The sequence below is a fragment of the Ursus americanus genome, chromosome 6 (assembly GCF_024610735.1).
Source record: "Ursus americanus isolate L20-20 chromosome 6, mUrsAme1.1.p, whole genome shotgun sequence".
In the NCBI taxonomy this organism is placed as follows: Eukaryota; Metazoa; Chordata; class Mammalia; order Carnivora; family Ursidae; genus Ursus; species Ursus americanus.
The window spans coordinates 57,890,081-57,916,622 of NC_142132.1; the positions used below are offsets into that span (position 1 = coordinate 57,890,081).

Here is a 26,542-nt window from a genome sequence, read left to right on the forward strand (position 1 = left end):
CTAAATTACCATTAACTGGCTACTTAATTATACTCACTTTGTATTTTCTTGAAAGCATTAAAAAAAATCACTTCTAGTCTGATCCAAGCAACCATATGTCCATAGTATGAGTAAAGCACACCCACAGCTGATGTTTAAGCTAATGAAATGAGAAATGTATTACATATCAGCTTTGAATAGTTCATTTATGCTGTTAGAGTGAAAAAGTAGTAGTTTCCATCTGTACTTCAGAAATTAAACATTTGCTTCTGAAAGATTTTATTTTAATTGGAGCTAATATTAGTTTATTAGCAAAAGGCCTCTAGAGGAGTTAAAATGTAATCATGTAGCAATAATGAAAAGGCTATGTTGTATTTTTCTTGAAATACCCTAAATCTTTTGCGCATTATCTCAAATGATAGTGAAAACTAGACCTTTACATGATTTTATGTTTGTCTTTTTTTAGCCAAGATCTACACAGGAAGATGATGGTAGTAGTTTCACTACTGTAGAGATAGTAGTAAGAGATTGAAGATTTTGATAGGGAATATGAAAGTATTATTGTGGCACATTTGTTTGGTAGATGAGAAAAACTCTCTTTAGTGGGTGTTTAGACAGGATGAATCTGAGATGTTATGGAAGATTCAGATAGAATTTTTCAGTGGGCAGTTGGGTACAGAGTTCTAGAATTTAGGAAAAAGATCTAGATGAGAGATGTACTTTGGGATTCACATCCATATAAATGGGAACTGTGGTTTGGGACTTTTTTCCTGGGCAAGGTGGTGTGAGGAAGCTTTCTCATTGCCTTTGACTTCCCATTCACTGAATGTGAGACAGTGGTGTGATGGAATCTCACTATAAAATATTATTATACAGGGGTGCCTGGGTGGCACAGTTGGTTTACATACTGACTCTTGATTTCAGCTCAGGTTGTGTCTCAGGGTCATGAGATCGAGCTCACGCACAGTCTGCTGAAGTTTCTCTCCCCTTCTCCCTTCACCCCCCTCCTGCTCTCTCTCTCTCTCTCTAAAAAATAAATAAATATTTTAAGAAAAAGTATATTATTATCCAAAAGAAGTTTCCCTGATGATAGAAATGTTCTACATCGCCTCTCTCAAAGCAGTAGTCACATGGGGCAGAGGCTTCCTCAATATAATATGGTATAGTAGTGAACAGTGTGCACTCTGCATACTGGCAGTATGAGTTCAAATCTCTGTCCTGCTGTATATTAGCAGGATTACCCGGGACGAGATTCCTGACTTTTGTCTTCACCATTCAACTAAGTTTTAACCTCAGGTTAATAAGGGGGTTGTTTGGAATTTAAATCACAGCTGACATTTAGAAAAACTCCGTGAATCTAGTGAAGAGTTAATGAATATTACTATGACTAACCTTAAAAGTAAACTTAGAGAAATCTTTGAGAGTATCTTGAAATATCTTAAAAAAAAAATAAAAAGGCCATCTATGGATTGACCTTATTGATAGATGCATCCTTGGACTCATTCAATGTTGTGTTATTTTAGGAACATTTTGCATGTAAGATTGTCTATTTCTTTATATTTTTTGTGTTTTTAAATTTTTTTTCCAGCTATAGAGAATTGACAAAAATTATATATATTTAAGATGTACAACATGATGGTTTGATATACATATACATTGTGAAAAGATTACCACAGTCAAGATAAATAACATGTTCGTCACCTCACATGGTTACCTTTTTCTTTTCTTTTTGGTAGTGAGAACACATAAGATCTACTCTCAGCAAATCTCAACTACTCTACGATGTAGTAGTATTGACTCTAGCTATTATACTGTACACTGGAACTCCAGAACTTATTCATCCTGCATAACTGAAATTTGTACAATTTGGCCAACATCTCCTCATTTTCCCTACGTCCCAGCCATTAGCAACCACCATTCTACTCTTTGCTTCTATGACAACTTAAATTCTACATACGAATGCAATCGTGCTGTATTTATATGCATACTATTTTCCATAGTGGCTATATCAATTGGCATTTTTCTAACAATGTAAAAGAGTTTCCTTTTCTCTTCATCCTCACCAACACTTGTTATCTCTGTCTTTTTTATATTAACCACACTTAACAACTATGAAGTATATGATTTGTATTTTCCTGATATTTAATAATGTTGAGTACCTTTTCATATACCTATTGCCTATCTATATGTTTTCCCTGGAAAAATGTTATTCAGCTCCTCTGTTCATTTTTTAAATTGGGTTATTTATTTATTTTTTTATAATTGGGTTGTATAAATTTTTTATGTATTTTGGATATTAACCCTTTATTAGACGTATGGTTTGCAAATATTTTCTCCCATTCTATAGGTTCTCTTCACCTTGCTGATTGTTTACTTTCTGTGTAGTTTTTTTTAGTTTAATGCAATCCCACTTGTCTATTCTCACTTTCGTTACCCATGTTTTAGTGTCATATCCAAAAAACCATTGCCAAGACCAATGTCAGGGAGTTATTTCCCTTCTCTTCTAGTAATTTTATGGTTTCAAGTCTTATAAATTTTTAATTCACGTTAATTTTTGTCTGTGGTGTGAGATAAGGGTCCAATTCCATCTTTTTGCTCTTGGACATCCAGTTATCCCAGCACCATTTAGTGAAGAGAGTATCCATGCCTCATTGTATGTTTTGGCACCTTTGTAACTGGAGATGCATAGATTTCTGGCTATCTGTTCCATTCCATTGGTCTATATGTTTGTTTTTATGCCAGTATCATACTGTTTTTTTTTTTAATTACTGAGGTAAATTTGGTATATATTAGTTTCAGGTGTACTACATAATAATTTAATATTTGCATAGACTAAAAAGTCTAGTTACCATTCATTGTCATACAATTGACCTTCACCCTTTTCACCCACCCATCAATCACCTTCCCTTCTGATAACCACCAATCTGTTCTCTGTATCTAAACGTTTTGTTTTGCTTTGTTCATTCATGTGTTTTGTTTTTATAGATTCCACATGTATGTGAAATCATAAAATATTTGTCTTTCTCCGACTCATTTCACTTAGCATAATACTCTCCAGGCCCATCTATGTTGTGAATGACAAAATTTCATTCTTTTATATGTCTGAGTAATATTCCATTGTATATATACACCACATTTTATTTAGCTATCATCTATCAGTGGACAATTAAGTTGCTTTCATATCTTAGCTATTGTAAATAATACTGCAATGAACATAAGGGTGCATATATCTTTTCAAATTAGTGTTCTCATTTTCTTTGGGTAAATACTCTCTGCCCATTTTTAAATAAGGTTTTTTTTTTTTTTTGGTGTTGAGTCGTATGAGTTTTTCATATAGTTTGGATATTAACCCCTTATCAGGTGTATCATTTGAAAATATTTTCTCTAATTTAGTAGTTTGCCTTTTCATTTTGTTGATTTCCTTTGCTGTGCAGAAACTTTGTAGTTTCGTGTAGTTCCACTTGTTTATTTTTTCTTTTGTTGGCTTTGATTTGGAGTCACATTCAAAAATTCAATACCAAGACCACTATCAAGGAGCTTACTGTCTATATTTTCCTTTTTTTGTTTGTTTGTTAAATATTAAATATTTAATATGTAAATATTAGATAACACACTACTGCACAAGCATTGGGTCAAATAAGAAATCAAACGGCAAATCAAAATATTACTCAAAACAAAAGAAAAAGAACACACAATATTCAGAAACTTATGGGATGCAGCAAAAGTAGATATTAGAGTGAAATTTATGCCATAAATGCTTAAGAAAAAAAGTTCAAATGAACAACATTACACCACAAGAAGAAACTCAGCTGAAATTTAGTAGAGGAAGGAAATAACAAAGAAAAGTCAGAAACAAATAAAATAGTGACCAGGCTAAAGAATAATATAACATTGAGAATAATGACCAGTTTTTCCAAAAATATAAACAAAATTGGCAATGCTTTAACTACATTAACTAAGAAAAAAAAAAGAGGGAAGACTCAAAAACCAAAATGAGAAATGGAAGAGAAAACAATACAATAGATAACCACAGATAACCACAGAAATACATAGTATGATAACAATTACTATAAACAATTATATACTAACAAATCAGGTAACATAGAAGAAAAACCCGGATAATTCCTAAAAATGCACGTTACTAAGATAGAATCATGAATCCTGAATCCAAGAAATAGGAAATCTTCTTAGACCAATAACAAGAATAAAAATTAAATTAGGAATCAAAAATTTCTCTGCACAGAAAAGCCCAAGATGACATGATTTCATTGGTGAATTCTACCAAACATCTAAATAATTAATGACCATCTTTATCAAAATCTTACAATAGTGGAATAGAGGGGACACATTCAACCTCATTCCATAAGGTCAGTGCTACCAGGTTACCAAAGCAGTATAAAAACAATACAAGAACAAAAAGGTCTAGTTATTCTGATTTAAGTATTGGTACTCTGACTTTTTTTTTTAACACCATTTGCATGATAAATATTTCTCCACCCCCTCAGTTTCAATCTGCAGGTTTCTTTAGGTCTAAAATGAATCTCTTAGAAGCAGCATATAGATGGGTCTTATTTTTGTTTATGGAGATAAAAGTTTATTGAATATATGGCAAGGGAGTGGTAGGCAGGACAGCAGAGGAAAGGCTGTCTGCTGGGTCTTATTTTTTTTAATGCATTCTGACACCCTGTGTCTTTTGATTGGAGCATTTAGTCCATACAAAGTAATTATTGACAGATATGTTTATCCCATTTTACTACTTGTTTTGTCATTGTTTCTGGAGATTTTCTCTGTTCCTTTCTTATCTGTCACTTTTGGTCTCTTCTTTGCACTCAAAAGAGTCCTCTTAAATGTTTCTTGCAGGCCTGGTGTAGTGGTCAGGAACTCCTTCATTTTTTGTTTGTCTGAGAAACTCTTGATCTCTCCTCATATTCTGAATGATTGCCTTGCTGGATAGAGTATTCTTGGCTGTAGATTTTTCCCATTCAGCACTTTGAATATATCATGACACTTTCTTCCGGCTTGCCAAATTTCTGTTGAGAAATCTCCAGCTAGCCTTATGGGTCTTTCCTTGTAATTTAAGGACTTCTTTTGTCTTGATGTTTGTCTGCTTTTGTGGAGTTTGATGGGAGTTCTCTATGCCTCCTGTATTTGGATGTCTCCTTCCTTCCCCAGATTAGGGAGCTATAATTTCAGCTGTAATTTCCTCAATTAAACCTTCTGCCCCTTTACTTTCTCTTCTTGTGGGACTCCTATAAGGTGAATATTATTATGTTTGATGGAGTCACTGAGTTCCCTAAGTCTATTCTCATGTTGCATAATTCTTCTTTCCCTCTTTTGTTCAACTTCATTATTTTCCATGATTTTGTTTTCTATGTCACTAATCTATTCCTCTGCTTTCTCCAGCCTGCTGTTCATTGCATCAAGCCCGTTTCCAATCTTGTTTATTGCATTCTTCTTCTATGATTGATTCTTTTTTTTAACTTTTTAAAATCTCTGTTGTAAGAGTCTCACTAAAGTCTTCTGTTCTTTTCTCAAACCTAGTGAGTGTCCTTAAGACTGTTCCTTTCAATTCTCCATCAGGCATGTTACTTGTATCTGTTTCACTTAGATCTCTGGCCTTGTTCTTTCATTTGGATAAATTCCTCCATCTTGGCATTTTGTCTAAGTCTCTGCCTTCTTCTGTATGTTAGGAAAGCCAGTTATGTCTCCTGCTCCTGAAAGTAGTGCCCTTCTGATGAGGTGGTCATGTAGTGCCCAGGGCCTGGAGTTTCAGGGAATGTCTTGGTGTGTGCTGTGAGCTCTACTGTTGTATTTTGTTTGCTCTATGCTTCACGCCTTTCATCACGCCTTTCCTTGCCTACTGTGGGCAGTGTTTCATCTCTGGCCTAAATGTAGTGAGTTTTAACTATGGGTGCTTTAGTCTGCTTGTGAGATGATATCTGACACCAACTCCATCAGAACTGAGACCCTGCAGAATTCTCTGGTTGGGAGACATGGCGTGGGCAGGGACTTGTGCTGGTCTTCTGAGGGAGGGGCCCACCACCCTGGGACTGAGGTAAGCTTGACTGAGAAAAGCAGTCCCACTAGAGAACAGGGGAGTGGAGCTTGGTATAAATAAGTTAGGCGGCCAGTGCTGGCACTGCACTGCCTCCTGCTGGTAGCTCTGTGTTTATGCTGAGAGGTGGGGGGAGGAAATGGTGATGGCCAGCTCCCCTGTTCTGAGAGAGGCATCTCTGTGAATCCTACCACACCCAGACATTCTGAGTGAATAATCTCCCCACTGTGTGCTCCAAGCATTCTTCAAATCACTGTTTCCTCACTGTCTGCCCTGGTGTTGTTTGCCTGCCTTCTGTCCAGGAGCAGGGCAGTGCTCTCAGGGCTTTATCCCAGCCAAGCCTGCTCACCTTTAAAACTCCGGGCTTTAAGCCCTGATGGATTCAAGAACTTAAGAAATTCAGCCCTAGGTTTTTAAGCCAATGGCTTTGGGGAAACATTCTTTTTGAGTGTCGCTTGTGTTCCTCTCTTTTTCACCCTTCTCCACGGGACCAGGGCTCCCTCCTCTCCACATCAGCCACAATCCATTTTTCCCCTGAACCATATCTCCATACTGCTACTTTCTTCAATGTGGCCTCTTCTCTCCCTTTAGTTGTGGAATTTGTTCCATCAGTCCTCAGACCAATTTCTGGGTTATTTAGGATGATTTGATAGTTATCTAGTTGTGTTTGTGGGACAAGATGAGCCTAGGGTTCTCCTACTTCACCTCCATCTTAGGGAATTCTGATGACTTCTCTTCTGCCCATGTTTTCTTTAGGAGTTTCATGGTTTCAGGTCTTACATTCAAGTCTTCAATCTGTTTTGAATAAACTTTGTGTGTGGTGTGAAAGAGTGCTCTAGTTCCATTCTTTTACATGTAGCTATCCAGTTTCCCCAGCACCATTTATTAAAAAAAATTTGTCATTTTCCCATTTTTGTATTCTCGGCTTTTTTGTTGTAAATTAATTGACCAGATATATGTGAGTTTATTTCTGGGCTCTCTATTCTGTTACATTGATCTATGTGTCTGTTTTTATGCCAATACCATACTGCTTTGATGATTATAACTGTGTAGTATAGTTTGAATCATGGAATGTGACACCCTCAGCTTTGTTCCTTTTTCTCAAGATCATTTGACCATTCATGATCTTTTGTGGTTCCAAATTTTACAATTCTTTGTTCTAATTTGTGAAGAATGCCACTGAAATTTTGATAGGAAATTCATTGTATCTATAGATTGCTTTGGGTAGTATGGACAGTTTAACAATATTAAATCTTGTAATTCATGAGTTTGGATTATCTTTCCTTTAATTTGTGTCATCTTAAATTTCTTTCATCAGTGTCTTGTAGTTTTCAGCATACAAGTCTTTCATGTCCTTGGTTAAATTTATTCCTAAGCATTTTATTCTTTGTGGTGCAACTATAAATGGGATTGTTTTCTGAATTTTTCTTTCTGATAGTTCATTATTAATATGTAGAACTGCAACAGATTTTTGTGTATTGGTTTTGTATCCTTTGTTTTGTATCCTACAACTCTACTGAATTCATTTATTAGTTTTAACAGTTTTTGGTGGAGACTTCAGGATTTTCTATGTATGGTATCATGTCATCTGCAAACAGTGACAGTTTTACTTCTTCCTTACCATTTTGAATGCCTTTTATTTCTTGTTCTTGTCTGATTGTTGTGGCTAGGATTTTGGATAATATGTTGAGTAAAAGTGCTGAGAGTGGGCATCCATGTCTTATTATTGATCTTCAGCTTTTCATCATTGAGTATGATGTTTGCTGTGGGTTTTTCATACATGGCCTTTATTATGTTGATGTATGTTCTGTCTATACCCATTTTGTGGAGGGTTTTATTATAAATAAATGTCAAATTTTGTCAAATTCTTTTTGTGTATCAGTGGAGATGATCATGATTTTTATTAATGTGATGTGTCCCATAGATTTTGGATTTTTATATTTCTATTTCATTATCTTAATGTAATTTTTAAATTTATATTTTGATTTCTTCATTAATTCATTGTTTTTTTTTTTTAAGATTTTATTTATTTATGTGACAGAGAGACAGCCAGTGAGAGAGGGAACACAGCAGGGGGAGTGGGAGAGGAAGAAGCAGGCTCCCAGCGGAGGAGCCTGATGTGGGACTCGATCCTGGAACGCCAGGATCACACCCTGAGCCGAAGGCAGACGCTTTAACGACTGCGCTACCCAGGCGCCCCCATTGGTTGTTTTATAGCATGTTGTTTAATATCTACATATTTGTGATTTTTCCAGTTTTCCTCTTGTAAGTGATTTCTAGTTTCATATCATGGTGTCAGAAAGGATGAATGATATGATTTCATTCTTCTTAAATTTATTGAAACTTGTTTTGTGGCCTATCATGTGATCCATCCTGAAGAATGTTCCACATGCACACAAGAGGGTATATATCCTGCTATTGGATAGAATGATCTGTATACATCTATTAGGTCTACCTGGTCCAGTGTGCTGTTTAAAGCTGTTTTGTTTTGTTTTTTTAATTGATTTTTCCTCTGGATGATTTATCCATTGATATCAGTGGGGCTATTAAAGTCCCTCACATTAGTGTATTGCTGTCAATGTCTCCCTTTATGTTTGTTAATATTTGCTTTCTATATTGAAGTGTTCCTATGTTGGTGCATAAATATTTATAAATGTTGTATCCTCTTGTTGGGTTGACTTCTTTTCTTTATGTAACATCCTTTTTTTTTTTTTCCCCTTCTATTACAGTCTTTGTTTTGAAGTCCATTTTGTCAGATATAAGTTTAGCTACACCAGCTTTCTTTTTGTTTCCATTTGCATGGAATACCTTTTTCCATCCCCTCTCTTTTACTCTGTTTATCCTTTGGTTTGTATTTAGTGTCTTGTAGGTAACATATTGAGGTATCAGTTTTTTCATCCATTTAGCCACTCTTTGATTGGAGAATTTACTTCACTAACATTTTAAGTAATTATTGATAAGTATGTACTTATTGCCATGTGGTTAATTGTTCGTGGCTGTTTTTGTAGTACCTCTCCCTTCCTTCCTTCTCTTGCTCTCTTCACTTGTGGTTTGGTAGCTTTCTTTCGTGTTTTATTCACGTTCCTTAGTCTTTATCTTTAAAATAGCTGATATAGGTTTCTGCTCTGAGGTTACCATAAGATTCACATATTTTAAACTGATAGGAACTGAAAGTTGAATGCATTTTAAACCTCTGCATTTTTACTCCCCCCGCCAACACATTATGTTTTTGATGTCATATTTTACATTTTTAAATTTTTTTAATCCCTTAATTACTGTTTAGTTAATTTTACTACTTTTGTCTTTTAGCTTTCACACTAGCTTTACAAGTGGTTAATTTACTACCTTTACTATAAATTCACCTTTACCAGTGAGATTTTTACTTTCATATGTTTTCTTGTTATTGGTTAGTGACCTTTCTTTTCTGCTGCAAGAAGTCTCTTTAACATTTCTTATATGCTGGTGTGATGTTGATGAATCCTTTAGCTTTTGTCCACCTGGAAAACTCCATCTGTCTATCAATTCTGAGTGATAGCCTTGCTGGGTAGAATATTCTTGGTGGGAAGATTTTCCCTTTTAACACTTTGAATATATAATTCTGTTTCCTTCTGGCCTGCAGTGTTTCTGCTGAAAAACCAGTTGAAAGTAATATGGGGATTCTCTTGTATATAACAAGTTGTTTTTCTCTTGCTGCTTCTAAGATTCTTTCTTAATCTTTAACTTCTGACGTTTTACTTCTGATGTATCTTGGTGTTGATACCTTTGGATTTATCTTCTTTGGAATTCTTTGTGTTTCCTGGACCTGGATATCTCTTTCCTTCCCCGAGATTGGTAAGTTTTCAGATATTATTTCTTCAAATTCATTTTCTGCCCCTTTCTCTCTCCCTCTTTTCCTTCTGGGACCTCTGTAATGCAAATATTATTTTGTTTGATGTTGTCTCATAGGTCTCTTAAGCTTGCTTTCTTTCTTTTTCTCTTTCTTTCTTTCTTTCTTTCTTTCTTTCTTTCTTTCTTTCCTTCCTTTCTTTCTTTTCTTTTCTTTCTTTCTTTCTTTCTTTCTTTCTTTCTTTCTTTCTTTCTTTCTTTCTTTCTTTCCTTCCTTCCTTCCTTCCTTCCTTCCTTCCTTCCTTCCTTCTTTCCTTCTTTCTTTCTCTTTCTTTCTTTCTTTCTTTCTTTCTTTCTTTCTTTCTTTCTTTCTTTCTTTCTTTCTTTCTTTCTTTCTTTTCTTCTTTCTTTCCTGCACTCTTTAGGTGAGTTCCACTGCCCATCTTTCAGATTACTGATCCATTCTTGTCCTTCCTCTAGTCTACTGATGAATTCTTCTAGTATATTCTTTTGGTACAATTACTATATTTTTCAGCTCTGTGATCTCTGTTTGGTACATTCTTATATTTTCTATGTCTTTGTTGAACTTTTCACCATGTTCATTCATTCTTCTTTACCTTTATGAATTTGGTGAGCATCTTTGTGACCATTACTTTGAACTCTTTATCAGGTAGATTATTTATCTCTGTTTCATTAAGGTCTTTTTCTGAGGTTTTGTTTTGTTCTTTGTTTGGAACATATTCCTCTGTTTCTTCATTTTGCTTCACCCTCTGTTTTTGTTTCTAGTATTCTATGAAACAGTGACTTCTCTCAGTATTGAAGGAGTGGCTTTGTGTGGGAGCTCAGTGTTGCCCAAGGTGTGGTTGTCTCTTGAAACTTTGTGATTATCTAAGTAACCTGACTTTGTTGTTGTTGTTGGTTTTGTTTTGGCTTATTTATTCTTTTTTTTTTTAAAGATTTTATTTATTTATTCGACAGAGATAGAGACAGCCAGCAAGAGAGGGAACACAAGCAGGGGAGTGGGAGAGAAAGAAGCAGGCTCATAGCGGAAGAGCCTGATGTGGGGCTCGATCCCGTAATGCCGGGATCATGCCCTGAGCCAAAGGCAGACGCTTAACTGCTGTGCCACCCAGGCGCCCCTGGCTTATTTATTCTTGATAAGTTACAGTGATTGAGGATGTTCCAAGACCTGTCAGCGTACCAAAGAGAGTGATCTCAGTCAGCACCTAGTTTCAGCTGCTTGGAAGCCAAATCCTTAGGCAGCAGCTTTTAATGTATGCAAATATGTATAGTCCTGTGGGACCACAGTTGTATACCCAGCTGACTTCCAGGCTAGGAGATCTAAAGTGTCCCCTGGTTGATGGTTGCAATAATTAGAGTTCATATGAGTATCTAAGCTCCTTTCTGGAGGTCTCTGTAAACTTTGGTGAGGCCAAAGAAGGATGCAAAGTCTATGGCTTTAGTGTGGCCAGGAAAGAGTGCTGGGGACAGCATACATCTGCAGCTTTAGCAATGCTGGAGAAGAGTGCTTTGGCGGGCACACCCTTCCCTTTTTGGAGGCTGTGTTCACCACACCCACCTGGGCTAGCAAGTCAGAGAAAGTATAAATATGGTGTTATCAGCACCTTCATCCCCAAAGAACATTCTAACTTGTTCCTGTGCCTCTGGCAAATATTATAATATTAGCAAATAAATCTCCTTCACTCATCGTTCAGCACCTCTCAAACTTCTGCCTTTGCACGGGGTCCTGGGATGAGTGAGTCTATGTGCTAACCCCTCAAAAGTAGTGTCGGATATTTTACAATCCCCTGGGTTCCCTGAATGTAAGCCCCATTGGTTTCTAAAGCTAGATGTTTTGGGGGGCTTCAGCTCTCTGGTGCAGATCCTAAAGGGTTGGATGCCAGACATGGAGCACAAACTCCTCACTCCTTAGGGAGAAGCTCTGGACCCATGAAATTTCCTCACTATTGTGTGGGTAGGATTTTGGGGAGACTGCATCTCTGCCTCTCCTACCCGTCTTGATGTAGTCCTTTTATCCCTTGTTGTGGAGAGAGCCGTTTAGCTAGTTTTCAGTTATTTTTCAGTGAGAATTATTCCACATATAGACATAGATTTGGTGTGTCCATGAGAGGAAATGAATTCAGGGTCTTTCTACACCACGATCTTGGAAACCCCCTCCCCATTAATCTCTTTGATGATAGGGAAAACATCTTAATAAAGGAAAGTTTAGGGGCACCTGGGTGGCGCAGTCTTTGGGCGTCTGCGGCGTCTGCCTTCGGCTCAGGGCGTGATCCCGGCATGCTGGGATCGAGCCCCACATCGGGCTCCTGTGCTGGGAGCCTGCTTCTTCCTCTCCCACTCCCCCTGGTTGTCTCTCTCTCACTGGCTGTCTCTGTGTCAAATAAATAAATAAAATCTTAAAAAAAAAAAAAAAGGAAGTTTATGGTGTTTTTATTATATCTATGAGATAGAGTTATTACCTTTAATTAAATTTCTTATATTTAGCAACTCAAACGCTTTCTTTCTTTAAATATCTTTATGTTTATAATTTCAGTTGTTAACACACCAATTCTTTTTGGTAATTTCTGGGGGCTTATATTGAATAGGATGAGAAATGATTATATGGTTCCAGCCTTGGTAGAAACAAAAATGACATAAAGAGGAAAGATAATCTTTTAAAACGTTCTATAAAAATGTATTTTATTGTCTTTGATTCCTTTTACTTTTCAGAGATCCAAAATTACCTGCCAAAATGTTTTTTTACATGAAAAAATAATTAAAATTCTATCAACCAAATATTTATTTAAAAATATGTCTCATATTTTTTTTATGAAACTCCAGAAATCAGAAAATACAAACAGGACAATCTTCTCTTTCTTATTAATTTTAACAGCAATTCCTGAGTTTGTAACACAAGTGAATGTTGCCTTAGAAGCCTTAAGTAAAAACTCTTTGGATGTATTTGATGATGATCAATTTGTGGACATCTCAAAGAAGATCTATGATACAATTCATGATATCAGATGTTCAGTCATGATGATTCGGGTAAGTTTGCTTTGCTTTCCATTGAATTATTGCAATGCTCCTCACCATCTGGAATGCTTAGAATGATTGCAAGAAATATTTTATTTCTATTTCATAATGTCAATGCTGAAATCCATTAGAACTTTAGAAATTCATATGTATCCCTGAAGTCAAATCTACTGTCACAAACAATACTTTCACTTATGTATTTGGTTATAACTTATGCAAATGAGGACATTTAACTGCTGTGTGTGCAGAAATGATAGGATTCCTTGTGTGCGGAATTCACTGAGGTGTCACATAGTATGATCAGAAGCCAAAGGAAAATACATAAAGTAATTTGCTTTCTTTTCTTGAACAGAAAAGAAAGGATCTTTCTCATCACTGTATTGAAATTGGTAGGAAAATGTGTCGAAAACGGTGTTTCTATGGTCAAACCCTCTCATACTTCTCATGGTTTAGAGACTCACAGACTGTTCTGTAAGAAATCTCACTTGGAGCTGACAGGAACAACAAACACTTGAACTGTCCCAGTCTGGGAGTTGTCTGTTTGGGAGACTATATGCCATCTTCTTAAGAGTGAAAGTGAGCCATTTATTGTGGGCATACTGCATACACAGAGACCAGGATTATTTGGTTTTACTTGAATATTAATGTGGGGTGTTTATTCAAATTTTATTTTTAAAACAGCAGAGGTTTTCTGGGAAATACCCATGTAAAGATATGGGGATATATTATCTTAGAATGGGTTCACCTGAAGGCAGATCCTGAGGTAAGGATTTGTGTTACCATTAGTCTATTTAGGAGGAAGTAAGACAGAAAAAGTGAGGCAGGGAGGAGAAGTAAACCAGCAAGATGTAATGATGCATCACTACTGGCAACTAGGTCTCAATCCTGCTGGGAAATATGGTCAATACTATAGAATATACCTCAGAATTACCTGAGGTGAACAAAACCCAATTTATCTACCTAGTCTTCCTTGATTAAAGGCTACCCCTCCTCAAAGGTGTTACTAAAGCCTCCTGCGTGGATCAGTCAAGCTCTTGTGGCCAAAAAAAGCAACCCTCAGGCAGAGTGGCAGGTGCTTGCAATAAGAAGATTCAGTAGGAACGTGAGTATAGTTTGTTAAGTATGAATAGAGTTTAATTTGAAAGGCTCTACATTTAACTGTTAATAAAACTATAAAGATAGAACTAGAAGTTCTGAGTATATATGGACAAAGCACCAATAATATCGGACGGGCTTGAATGTCATAGTTAGGTTATGCAGAGCAGTATATAAAAATGGAGTCGTTTGGGGATCTTGTAAGGAAAAGAGCCAATAAAAGTTGAAGACAGTGGCAGGGTAGATGCATGCTTATGAAAGAAATTCTAAGAGAAAGGCTAAAGGTGTCAAGATAGAGGATCTAGCACTTCAGAGCATGGGAAAACCTGAAAGCCAATAATATGCAAAAGAGAAAAGCTTCACGTATGTGTTTGCAAAGCATCCAGGAAGTATTTGTTCATATGTGATTGATTGCTGTAGCACTGTACGAGTACTATGTCTGAGCTGCAAAGTACCTTTTCAAATATTTTCTTCTTCTAAAAAGGATTTTAAACCTTACTCATGTAGACTAGTTAGGACTAGCAGACTGGTAATTATCCCAAACTGAGAAGATAGATAGAACCAGGAGAGAAACATTGAGTGAAGACACATAATTTCAGGAAATAGTCTTTTCAGAGTAAAGCACCTGCATTTCCAGTATCCCTGAGTGGATATGTGAGAAGATTAAGCCAGTGAAATAGCATAGGTGAACCAGGGTAGGAAATGCATTTTTTTTTTTTCTGAAAAAGTTATCTATGGTTGAAAAAGGTCTTGTAATTTCTCCCATTTGTATGTTTTAGTATTTAAAAATTTCCTTATAATTAAAATAGCTTACTTATAACAAATCAAATTATCTTGCCATTATTTCTATATATCTCTCATATCCAGCAGTCCTCTGTAGGGCAAGAGAACAATTTATTGTAATTATTTAATAGCCTTAGAGGGTAGTAATTTTTCCCTATAGTCATCTCTTTTTCAAGGTACATACTTCAATTACTTTTAACTTTTCCTCATAGGAATAATTTAGTATTTTGTGTTCTTTACTAGTCCTTATTTAACTTTTCAACAAAATTCTCAAAAGAGACTATCAAAAAGCATAGTCTAATTAGGGCCTGTCCAAAGTCAAATAAAGTGGAAAACTTGTTCTTATGTTATTGCCAATAATACAGCCAACTGCTGTGAACTTATTTTTTCCCCTCTTAAACACTGCGATTGTTGGATAGACAATGATTTCCTTTTATTTTTATTATTTACCTTGTTGTTGCCTGTATATTTTTCTCCATTTTGATTTGATGTGTTTGCTCTTGGTCATAAGTCTGTATCATATTAATCTTTATTATATTTCTAAATGATTCTTCATCTATCAGGTTATTTTTTTCATTTTTTTAATTATGTTCAGTTAGCCAGCATATAGTACACCATAAGTTTTTGATGTAGTGTTCAACGATTCATTAATTGTGTATAATACCCAGTACTCATCCCAACACGTGCCCTCCTTAATACCCATCACCCAGTTACCCCATCCCCCCACCTCCTCCCTTCTGTGACCCTCACTTTGTTTCCTGGAGTCCAGAGTCTCTCATGGTTTGTCTCACTCTCTGATCTCTTCCCATTCAGTTTTCCTTTCCTTCCCCTGTGGTCCTCCACTGTATTCCTTATGTTCCACATGTGAGTGAAACCCTATGGTAATTGTCTTTCTCTGCTTGACTTATTTCACTTAGCGTAACTCCTCCCGTTCCATCCATGTAATATTCCATTGTTTATATGAACCACATCTTCTTTATCCATTTGTCTGTTGAAGGGCATCTCAGTTCCTTCCACAATTTGGCTATTGTGGACATTGCTGCTATGAATATTGGGGTGCATGTGCCCCTTCTTTTCACTACATCTGTGAAAAGATACAATCCGTATCTTTGGGGTAAATACCTAGTAGTGCAATAGCTGGGTTGTAGAGTAGCTCTATTTTTAACGCCTTGAGGAACCTCCATACTGTTTTCCAGAGTGGCTGTACCAGCTTGCATTCTCTCCAACAGGGTTCCCCTTTTTCCACAACCTTGCCAACACTTGTTGGTTCCTGTCTTATTAATTATGGCCATTCTAACTGGTGTAAGGTGTTATCTCATTGTGGTTTTGATTTGTATTTCCCTAATGGCTAGTGATGTTGAACATTTTTTTCATGTGTCTGTTAGCTATTTGGTTATGACTGTACCTAAATTAACATCAATTAGAAACATGAGATTATAATCTCAGTTCTTTCATCTAGATTACTAAACAAAATATCGAATTATATTGGCCCTTCATCTGGCTGTAATCTCAGCTAGATAGCTCCAGTTAAGGACCTTAGTGTTACGAGACCTTAAAAACTGATATTCCATCCAACTGAGAACATACTGGTAAGTGTGTGGTTTGTAAGAATGTTTTCTGAATTTTGAGGTAGAGCTATTCTTCCTTTAAACAGACTTTAAGGCATAAATAAATAAATAAATAAATAAGACATAAAAAAAGAGCTGCTGTACTTGAAACCATGAAGGAGAGTCCAGGAGATTTGTACTCTAGAAATTAGGAAATATTATTAAGAAAACACAAATTTGAAGGGATTTATCATATTCTTGGACTGGGAGACTCAATATTATTAAGGTGTCAAGAATCCTCAAGTTTATTTACATATTTAAGGCTGTCCTAAACAAATTCCCACTAGACTCTTTTATGAAAATGTATAATCCAAGGTGGTTGGCTACTTGGGTATACACATTTGTCAAAACTTACAAATTCTACACTTAAAATGGCAGGTAAACTACATGGCTAGAGTCGATTTAAAAAATAAAGAATGTTTTACCCAGTATGCAACACCTCAGTAATTTCATTTAGATAAAGTCATATCAAATGTATTAATTAGGACTAATTGAAAATGCCTGCATAAATACTATATTATAATGAAATGAATGCCTTTCTACTTTATAACTGGCTCCTTGCCAAATATTTCTAGGGTATGGGTCCTCTTTTGTCGATTTTTATTTCTCATGTTTATAAATTATTGTGTATTATCTCAGTCAGGGGGCGGCAAACTTATGGCCTTTGGGCCACATATGATTGACCATCTTATTTTGTGTGGCCTCTTGGCTAAGAATGATTTTAATATTTTTATGTAGTTGAAAAAATTTGAGAGAAGAAGAATATTTTTTGACATGTGAAAGTTATATGAAATTCTAATTCTAGGAATATAGCCACACTAGTGGATACCTCTTCGCACTCTAACAGCAAGGTTGAGTCATGGCCGTAGAAACTCACAAAGCCCGAAACAGTTACCGCTTGGCTCATTACAGAGAAATTTACTGACCCTTGTCTTAGATAATCTGTTTGCTTCTCTACTAAAATCTTGACTGGGTTTTCCAAGGATCCAGTTGCCCCTTTACTAGTTTTCCTGTGTAAATCCAATCATCCAAAATATTTGAATAGTAGAATTGTCTTTCTTTCAAAGTTCCTTGAGTCATGTGACCACCCAATGCAATTTCTGCTAATCCTTATTTCCATTGCAAGGTCCCTGGCGCTTTTCTCCACCCTCTTTTTCAGCCACGCGTTTTTCATTCTTCTAGGTGCTCTAATTTTTTTTACATTTTCTTTTGTAGGTTAAACTATCTGTGCATTTCCCTTTGCAAATTTTATATTCATGCCCTGTTACTTTGCAAAGAACGCTTTAGTTACTAGGATTCTCCAAGGGCTGTAAGGAATTTTTTACATTCCTCTTGGTATTTTGCACCACTTGTTCAGCAGGTAAAATTAAAGTTTAGCTTGGCCTTTGATTACCATACACTTTGAAATGCAATTTTTGAGGTTTATGGGATGTTGAAATTCATCAACTTCATTCAAGCACTTCACTTTTTGTTTTCTTTTTCTAAAGATTTTATTTGAGAGAGAGAGAGAGAGAAAGAGTGCATGCACGCACATGAGTTGGGGGAGGGGCAAAGGGAGAGACTCCGCACTGAGAACAGAGCCTGACTTGGGGCTCCATCTCATGACCCATGAGATCATGACCTGGCCAAAAACCAAGAGTCAGATGCTTAACTCACTGAGCCACCCAGGCACCCCTACTTTATCTTTTCTTTGTGTTATAGTAATAACAATTTGTCCAAAGGGTTTTGGATTACAAATGAATTTTCATAAAATAAGTACTTGCTAAATGAGTTTAACATGCAGGGATTTAGGGTGAATATATGCCTTATTTTCCTTAGGGCACATTTGGATTATACCCCCCTTTACTCTCAGAAGTGTCCAATTTGGGTGATGAAGTGTCATGTTCATCTAGTTTCTAGGCCCTGATTACACTGCTCAGGCTCCGTGGTGCATCACCTCCACCCACTGGGTGATGCCCACAGTGTTGAGGCACTAATGATCACATTTCCTTATCAAGCCCATTTTTCCAACCCCAGGGAACACTTTGTCTCCATAGGCCTAGCTGCTATCAAATGTTAGCTTCCTCTCTTCATGCTCTGTGAATCCTTTGTTGACTGTGGAGAATCTATTCAGGCACCATTTCAAATTTATTTAATGTGCAGAGACTATACCTTTTCATTTCTTCAGTGTTAAGCAGATTTCCTGAATTCATCTTAGTCCCCACTCTTCACTGTCATAGGAGTCTTGCCAGGGAATCCCAGTTAAAACACTCTGTCCTTTTTGGAAAAGCAGAACCAGTTTGTAAAGAAGCCAGCTACCAGGGAGCTTTCTAAAAGAACTTAATAAAATATCTGTAGCAAAGTAAATTTAGCTTTATATGCAAATTTAAATCAAACATTAGTGGGAAGAATTCTGTACTGAGGCTCTTGCTGTTTCCTTTGAAAACAGAGTTTAAGGTAAGGAAAAGCAGAACTCCCTGCTAGCACTGGTCAGAAAGAGATGAACTTTTATGAGCTCAGCACACTTAATGGCCTTCTTTATGTATATACCATTTAAGGAGACTTTTGAGGAAAGGAAGAGAAGTGACTAGAGTGAGAAGGAGTGTTCATTGAGAAACATGCTGGTTAAGCTATGAAGCAGCTCTAACCAGTGATATCTGTTGCTCATGCTGAGAGAAAGACGTTCAGCTTGAAGTCCTTCTGGAAAGTCTTCTTTTGCCAAAGGGTCAAAGCCACCAGACTTGCAAGAGAGCCCATGGTTGAGAAGGGCTCTGAGGCAGACAATCCTGCACTCAGAGGACTCTATGCAAGTGCTGCTTGGAGCCTTTGACTCAAGATAGCTGAATATAAGGAGTCAAGCATCCGTCTTTGAAAACACCTTCCTGGAAAATGGCTAGCCCTGTGAATAGGAGAATAATGCGGGGAAGATGTTTAGTTGTCAAATCATAAGGAATTTTTCTGTTGTTTATTTTTGATATGTTTATCACAATGATTTTTATTAATTATGAATAAATTTGAATTAGTCATTAAGTTAGTAAATTTATATTAGGTATTAAATCTAATAATAAGTTTTTATTATTTTATATTTTGTTTTAATCTTAAAAACTTTTATAGTGTGTTGATCGTTTGCCTCAGATAAGATGTTTGGTTATTTACCTACATTTCAAAAGTAACTTTTGGAGAGTTCAGTAAGTCTTCTAGAGAAAACGATCTGAAAAATACCATTTCTAAAATGATGACTTAGAAAATATACCTTGGCATACGTAATAGAAAGAGAGATATTGAGAATTTTATATTTCCAGTATCCAGTATATATTCAGTATATTTCAGTAAATGATGTAGTTTCAAAGAGAGAAATATTCTGGAGACTGAGAGCAAAAGGTCCGTGAATGAAGTAAGGCACTTGAGGTCACACTCTGATAAGGGGAAGTAACAGGTTGAAATCTGGGTCTTAGAGCATTTGGTTCAGAACATTTTCCTTTATCTCAGGAGAAGGAACTAGCCCAGTGTTTTTACACAACAGGAGCCCTTCTACTAGACTGACTTCCCTTTGTTGATGGGCCAGTTATAAACACATAAATCCCCCAAATTACCTTTTGGGCAGTTTGTTGAAGAATACCTACCCTATAATGCTCCCCTCTGCTCCCTCAGATTCAGACATACAGCCCTTCTCTCTGTTCCTTGTATTTGCCAGACATGCCTACACTTCTGGCATTTTTCCACTTACTGTCCTTTCTAACCATATGCTTTCTCCAAGAATTTGCACAGCAGACTTGTTTAGGTCTGTTCCATCCTTAGAGTTTTATATCATCCTGTATAGATCTTATATAGATCTGTATATAGAGATAGCATATCTCACTTCAGCCACTCTCTGTCTTCTTACCCAAGTTTGTGTTTACATAGTGCTTATCATGACAAATGATATATTATATACTTTTTGTTTATTTATCTATTTTCTGTCTCCTCATACAAGAATGCAGGCTCTATAAAAGAAGTGCTTTTTAGGGGCGCCTGGGTGGCACAGCGGTTAAGCGTCTGCCTTCGGCTCAGGGTGTGATCCTGGCTTTATGGGATAGAGCCCCACATCAGGCTCCTCCGCTATGAGCCTGCTTCTTCCTCTCCCACTCCCCCTGCTTGTGTTCCCTCTCTCGCTGGCTATCTCTCTCTCTCTGTCAAATAAATAAATAAAATCTTTAAAAAAAAAAAAAGAAATGCTTTTTAGACCATTAAAATGAAATCAGGTTTTAGGCTTTTTTACAATTAAATACAGTGATTGATTTAGTTGTCAAACTTGTCGCTTGTTTGAAACATAATCACTGGACCTCGAGGAATTAATGGGAAGAAAAAAATTACTTTTTTGCATTTTATATTACAAAAAGTGACAGACACTAAGAAACTACCTTGATAAACACTTTCACAAAGAACTAAAATTCACTTGATCTTTGGTTTGAGATAGTTTTGAAAGTACAAAGGATTCTGCTATATATTGTACTTCGTGGCCACAAATGGATATACACGTGTGTATCAATGATATTCCTCTCAGTACAAACTTCTCTAAAACTGAATATATAGTTGTTTTGAAAGTCCTTCATGTGGGACGCCTGGGTGGCTCAGTCAGTTAAGCATCTGCCTTTGGCTCAGGTCATGATCTCTAGGTCCTGGGATCGAGTTCCGCATCAGGCTCATTGCTCAGCTGGGAGCCTGCTTCTCTCTCTCCTGCTCCCCCTGCTCCCATGCTCTCTCTCTCTCTCAAATAAATAAATAAAGTCTTAAAAAAATAAAAGATAAAAATCCTTCATGTTACCTTGTTCAGGTGACAAGATTCCTTTTTAAAGATGATGATGATTGTAGAATGGTCCCACGAGACTTCTTGATTGTATGCATTCGCTGTCGGGTTGTAGACGAAAGATCATCGAGGATGGAGTTTGTGGATCTTGCCGAAGTGTATTTTATATACATGATCCTCCGTTATCAGACCCTTGGTGTTAGAGCTTCTGAAAAGTCACAAAATTATCCACAAATTTAGTAATTTAAAATATGTTTTATATTGTCTTATATTGCACTCTTTGGAAAATAAATCAGAAATTTAATTAAAGTCATAAAATATAGGAAGATTCTATAACAAAAATTATTTCTAACCTTTAAAAATGGCTGTAAAATACATTCAAATGAGTCCATAGTGGTCTATTTACTTTAAAAAAATGAAAATAAAACCAGGATTTTTTGCATATCTTCTATTATAACCAAAATTCATGGTCTGGGAATAAATTTAGACTACCTGTTTAACACATTTTCAACAATACATTTATACAAGCTAATCTCTTCCAACAGATTTTGCAAATTTAACTCTGAAAGACAATCTTATTTTAGGTTTGTCTCACAACGCTCCATCTTCAAGGAAATTCCCCTCTTTGGAATATCTTTGTGACCCTGAGTAAATCAGATAGTTTCTCAACTTTGGATTTGCATTTGTAAAATAAGGAAAACAAACATACTGGCCTAGTAATATGGTTGATCTGAGTTTAAATGGGATAACACATGCACAACATTAAACAAAGTTTTATACCACATTATAAATGCTCACTGAATTTGCATTAGTATTACAGTATAGTAATACAAATACAAAGAATTTGTTATGTGTATTAGTCAAAATAACAAATTCTAGTTGCTCTAACACAACCCCACAAATCCCAGTAGATTATTTCATTGATAGTTTATTTATCATTTATATATTGTTCTGCTGTTAGCCAATTTTCCTGGATAAGTTTCTAGGTGATGACTCAGTGATTCAGGATTCTCCAATCTTTTGACATGCCATCTTTATCATATGGCCTCCACTGTCACTGGAGAAAGGGAAGAGACAGTGATAGATTGAACAGGAAGTTTGATGACCAGACCTCAATGTGGCATACTTCTCTCTACATCCCATTGGCCAATATTCAGTCAAATGGGACCGAAATACATTTCAAAGGAGCAGGAACTATCTTGTTCCTGTATGTCTAAGAAGAATAAATGTTTAGTGAACACATAACCATTCCTTGTCACACTCTTTCTTCCAGTTATTACTGCTGTACAACAAATTATCTTAAACTTAGCGGCATAAAATAACAACCACTATATTACGTTCAAAAATTCTATGGGTCCAGAATTCAGAAAGGGCATAGGTTTATTCACTCACATATCTGATGTCTGAACTCAGTACTGGAAGACTAAGGAAAACTGCATTTAGCTTTCATGTGGTTTGGCTTTCTCAGAGTGTGACAGCCTCCAGATAGTTGAGACTTTTTTTGCATGGCATTTCAGGAATCCAAGGACAAGTGTTGCAGCAAACAAAGCACATACAATGTTTCCTTTCCTAACCTAATCTCCAAAATCATGCACTGTCATTTTTGTCATAATTTATTGTTCACAAACAAGTCAAAATCCTCCCCAATTCAAGAGGAGGTGACATGAACTTCACCTTTCAGTGGAAGAGTGTAAAGTTCAAAAGGAACATATGGGATGGGAAATAATACTGAGCCCATCTCTGGAAAACATAATGTGCTCCACTTATTGTAATACTCTTACCATTGTGTCCATCATTACTACTAATAATTTTTTACTGATTAACTTTTTTACCATAAGTTGGCTTGAAAAGCTTACTGCTTTTAAGTAGGAAAATAAACCAGTGGAAATATTGTTATAATGTTGCAGGTAATCATTTGTTTAATAACAAGTTTTGGGGCATTCTCATTAGTAAAATATTCTAGTTAATAGAATATAATATTTTATAATAGAATAACAATATTTTAAATTACCATATTTTAATTTCTTCTATAACTGTATTCATTGCCTATTTAAGATGTTAAGCTACATAAAGTCCTTCCGATACATCTCTCTAAAAAATTCCTCTGAAATAGTATCATCTAGAAAGTACAAGATAGAATAAAGGTTTGAAAAATGTACGTAGAATACAAAATTGTCATGAACCTGGATGGCAAAGAATGAAGAAGGCATTATGGTAAAGAATAATTTTCTACCTGTTATATAGTCTCTTCAGTCAACCTCTGGAAAGATATTTGAGTCCTTTCTGTCTGTCAAGCACCGTTCTAAGTTTTAAAAACACAAACATGAGTGAGGCATGATCCCTGTTCTTAATTAACTAGTGTTCTTGTGGAATAAAGAGAAATGTGAGCCAATGATAAGAATTTATAGTAGTAGGTGTTATGATGGAAGTATATAGAATCATCATTGGTAATTAAGAGTTTTTAATTCTGTCATGGAGAAAATTATGCAAAGATGTAATCATTTGGTGACCTTTGTTGTATGGATAGGAGTTGTAGAGTTGGAATTATGCTTTAGGACATTTACAAGGAAATAGAAATAAAAACATATTTAGAGAATTGTAATTATGCCAAAGTACCTGGACTCCAGCGTATAGGTGGAGAAAGACTGGGAAAATAAAAAGAATCCAGATTATTAGTATGTTTTATGCCATGTCAAAGATACATAACCTTGACAAATGTCAGGAGGAACAGAATTACTAGGCTTGGCATAGAACATTCAGGATTCATTCCATGGGGTTTGGATGGGGAGGTAGCCTCCTCCTCCCCTGCCTCAGTCATCCACCACAAGTTTCCTAATATTTGAAAATTGAGGTTCTCTTAGCAAGAGAGAAAGCAGAAATTAGTGATTGGGTAGACAACAAACAATCCTTTACAATATATTTACTATTAAAGGAGAGTAGGAATTTTAATCAGATGCTTATTTACTATTTATGCCTCACTAAATAAATCAATCAAGTGTAATTTTCAGGAATTGCTCTTCCTTAGGATATGAAACCTTTTAAAAGGGATTTTGGAAGAGTGATATAATAATAATAATAATAATAATAATAATAATAATAATAATAATAATAATAATAAAAGATAAGTGAGGCTTGTGTTTGGAGCCAGCCAGCATTTTGTATTTGAAATGAGCTAAAGCCAAGCATATGCCAACAGTATTTCTAACTGCCTAGCTCCCTCATAGGAGATTTACAAAATCAGACTGACAGGCATGCTCACCACTAGAGCAGCCAAGGTGAAGGGATTGAAGTGCTGTCTTGCCAGCTTCAGGGACTCATTGAGTCTGTTCCAGAATATAACATGCCACTGATTACAGAGGATTTTGGTGTTAAATTGACAGAAGAAACTGCTAATCGAAATGCAAGTGGGAGATGTAAATGCAAAAAGATATGAACTCACCAATTAATGCACAGAGAATCATTTTCTCCTTCAGATGCCTTGTTTCATTATTAAATCCGAAGCTTTACACGTTAGCTTCAAAAGAACCACATCAATCAGATCAGGTTGGAAGACAGTGTGTTATGCTGTGATGAGCACTGGATTAGAAATCGGAAGACCTTGATCTTGGTCTCAGTTACATTATATAGTAGCTGTGGAGCCCTGATTTCCTACCTTAAACATATCGTTTTACAGTGTCCTAATGCATAAGAGGGGACACTCACACTTGCCTTGCTTATAATCACATACTTTAGGGGGTCCTTCCTTCCTTTTTTTCCTTCTCTCATTCTTTAAGCTATTCATTCTTTAATTCTTTAAGCTATTCATTGACTTATTTTGGTTCATTTATTTTGATAATGTTTTATCGAATACCTACTATGTACTGATGAATTTGTCAGACATTTAGGCATATAGAGATAGATAAGATAGGCAAGATCTTTTTTCACTTGGAGTTTATATTCTAGTGAAGAGAGACAGAAAGTAAACAATTAGAGAAAGATATAGACAAGGCAGTTGTGATGAATGATATGAAGGAAGTAAGCAGGATGATGTGATGGAGAGAAAATTGGCATAAGAGATAACAACATTTTAAGTACAGTTGTCAGGGAAAACCTCTCTGAGGAGATCAAATTTGTCTTAGTTAATAAGAATCAGGAGGAGTCAGCAATTTTAGGATGGAAGAATGTCTCAGACAGAACAGAATAAACCCAAAGATGACAAGATTGGGGAAACGCTCGTTATACCTGAAGAACAGGAATGAGGCGCTGAGTCTAAGGCTTAGTGAAGTGAGGAAGGGCAGTGACATAATATGATTTTAGAGAGTTGGACAGAGAATAGATTATTTGGGCCTCTTCAGATACATTAAATAGTTTGGATTTTATTCCAAGGCACTGGGGACTATTACAATATCTCTAACACGTGAGTGGCATGATCCCATTTGCATTTTAAGAAGTTCTCTCTTGCTTTTGTTGACTGCCAACTTTCCAAAAGACCTCTGAAAAAGGTGTTTATCAAGCAAAACTAAGTTTATTAGACTTAGAGCAGTAAACAGTCTTACTAGTGTCTCAAAATGGGGAAATGAAGTGAGGCTCTTTGAATCATTTTAAGGCCTATGCTGAGGGATTTTAAGGTCAACTTCAAGAGGGAACACTGGTTGGGGTTTGGTTATATAGTATATTTGGGTGGGAGAACACAGTGAATTGAAGATCTTGAAACAAATCTAGATGAGCTTGTCAGTCTTGATAATTTAACGGGTTAGCTGGGTCCGTTTTCTCTTCCAGGAGCCGGTATTTCCTAGAAAAAGCAGTTAAGTTATTTTTGCTTGATCTTAGTATTATGGGCACGAGAATAAGAAAGTCTCTCCAGGCCTGTTATTGTTTAACTCAGAGCAGAGAATTCTGTTGTTTTCAGTTCTCACTAGTCCATGGAAAACATGTTGTTGCGGGTGGGGTTGGCAAGAGTAGACGTGAGAATATCACATAGGAGGAGTCTGCGGTAGTCTTCTCACGTGAGCGATGGTGCTGATGTAGCTTAGCTCCACACTGTTCAGTGCAAGAGTTACACGTGGCTGTTGAACACTTGAAATTTGGCTAGTGTGAATTGAGATGTGCTGCGTAAGTGTAAAACCCATAATAAATTTTGAAGACTCAGCAAGAAAAAAAGAATAGAATATCTCATCTATTTTTTTATATTTATATGTGGCGAATTGATGTTAGTAATATATTTTAACCAAATATATCCAAAATAACAGCTTAACATGTATTAATTATTATTTATTTTATTGATGTAACTGCTAGAGAAGTTAATATTGTATATTATGCTTGCGTTATATTTGTATTGGACAGTGCTGGACTAGAGAGTTGGTAGAAGAGGTGGACAGATTTGAAATGTATTTTGGAGATAAAATTTACCCAGTTTGCAGG

General features: G+C 36.1%; 1 protein-coding gene across 5 annotated transcripts in view; it reads left to right on the forward strand.

Annotated features, from left to right (window-relative positions):
* Positions 1-26,542, forward strand: part of CTNNA3 (catenin alpha 3) — a 1,641,479-nt gene that overhangs the window by 1,326,055 nt on the left and 288,882 nt on the right. For all 5 annotated transcript variants that reach the window (XM_045783571.2, XM_087863076.1, XM_087863075.1 and 2 more), the window contains one exon: positions 12,753-12,904. In XM_045783571.2, the coding sequence (XP_045639527.1) occupies positions 12,753-12,904 (152 nt within the window). The remainder of the gene's footprint in view (positions 1-12,752; positions 12,905-26,542) is intronic.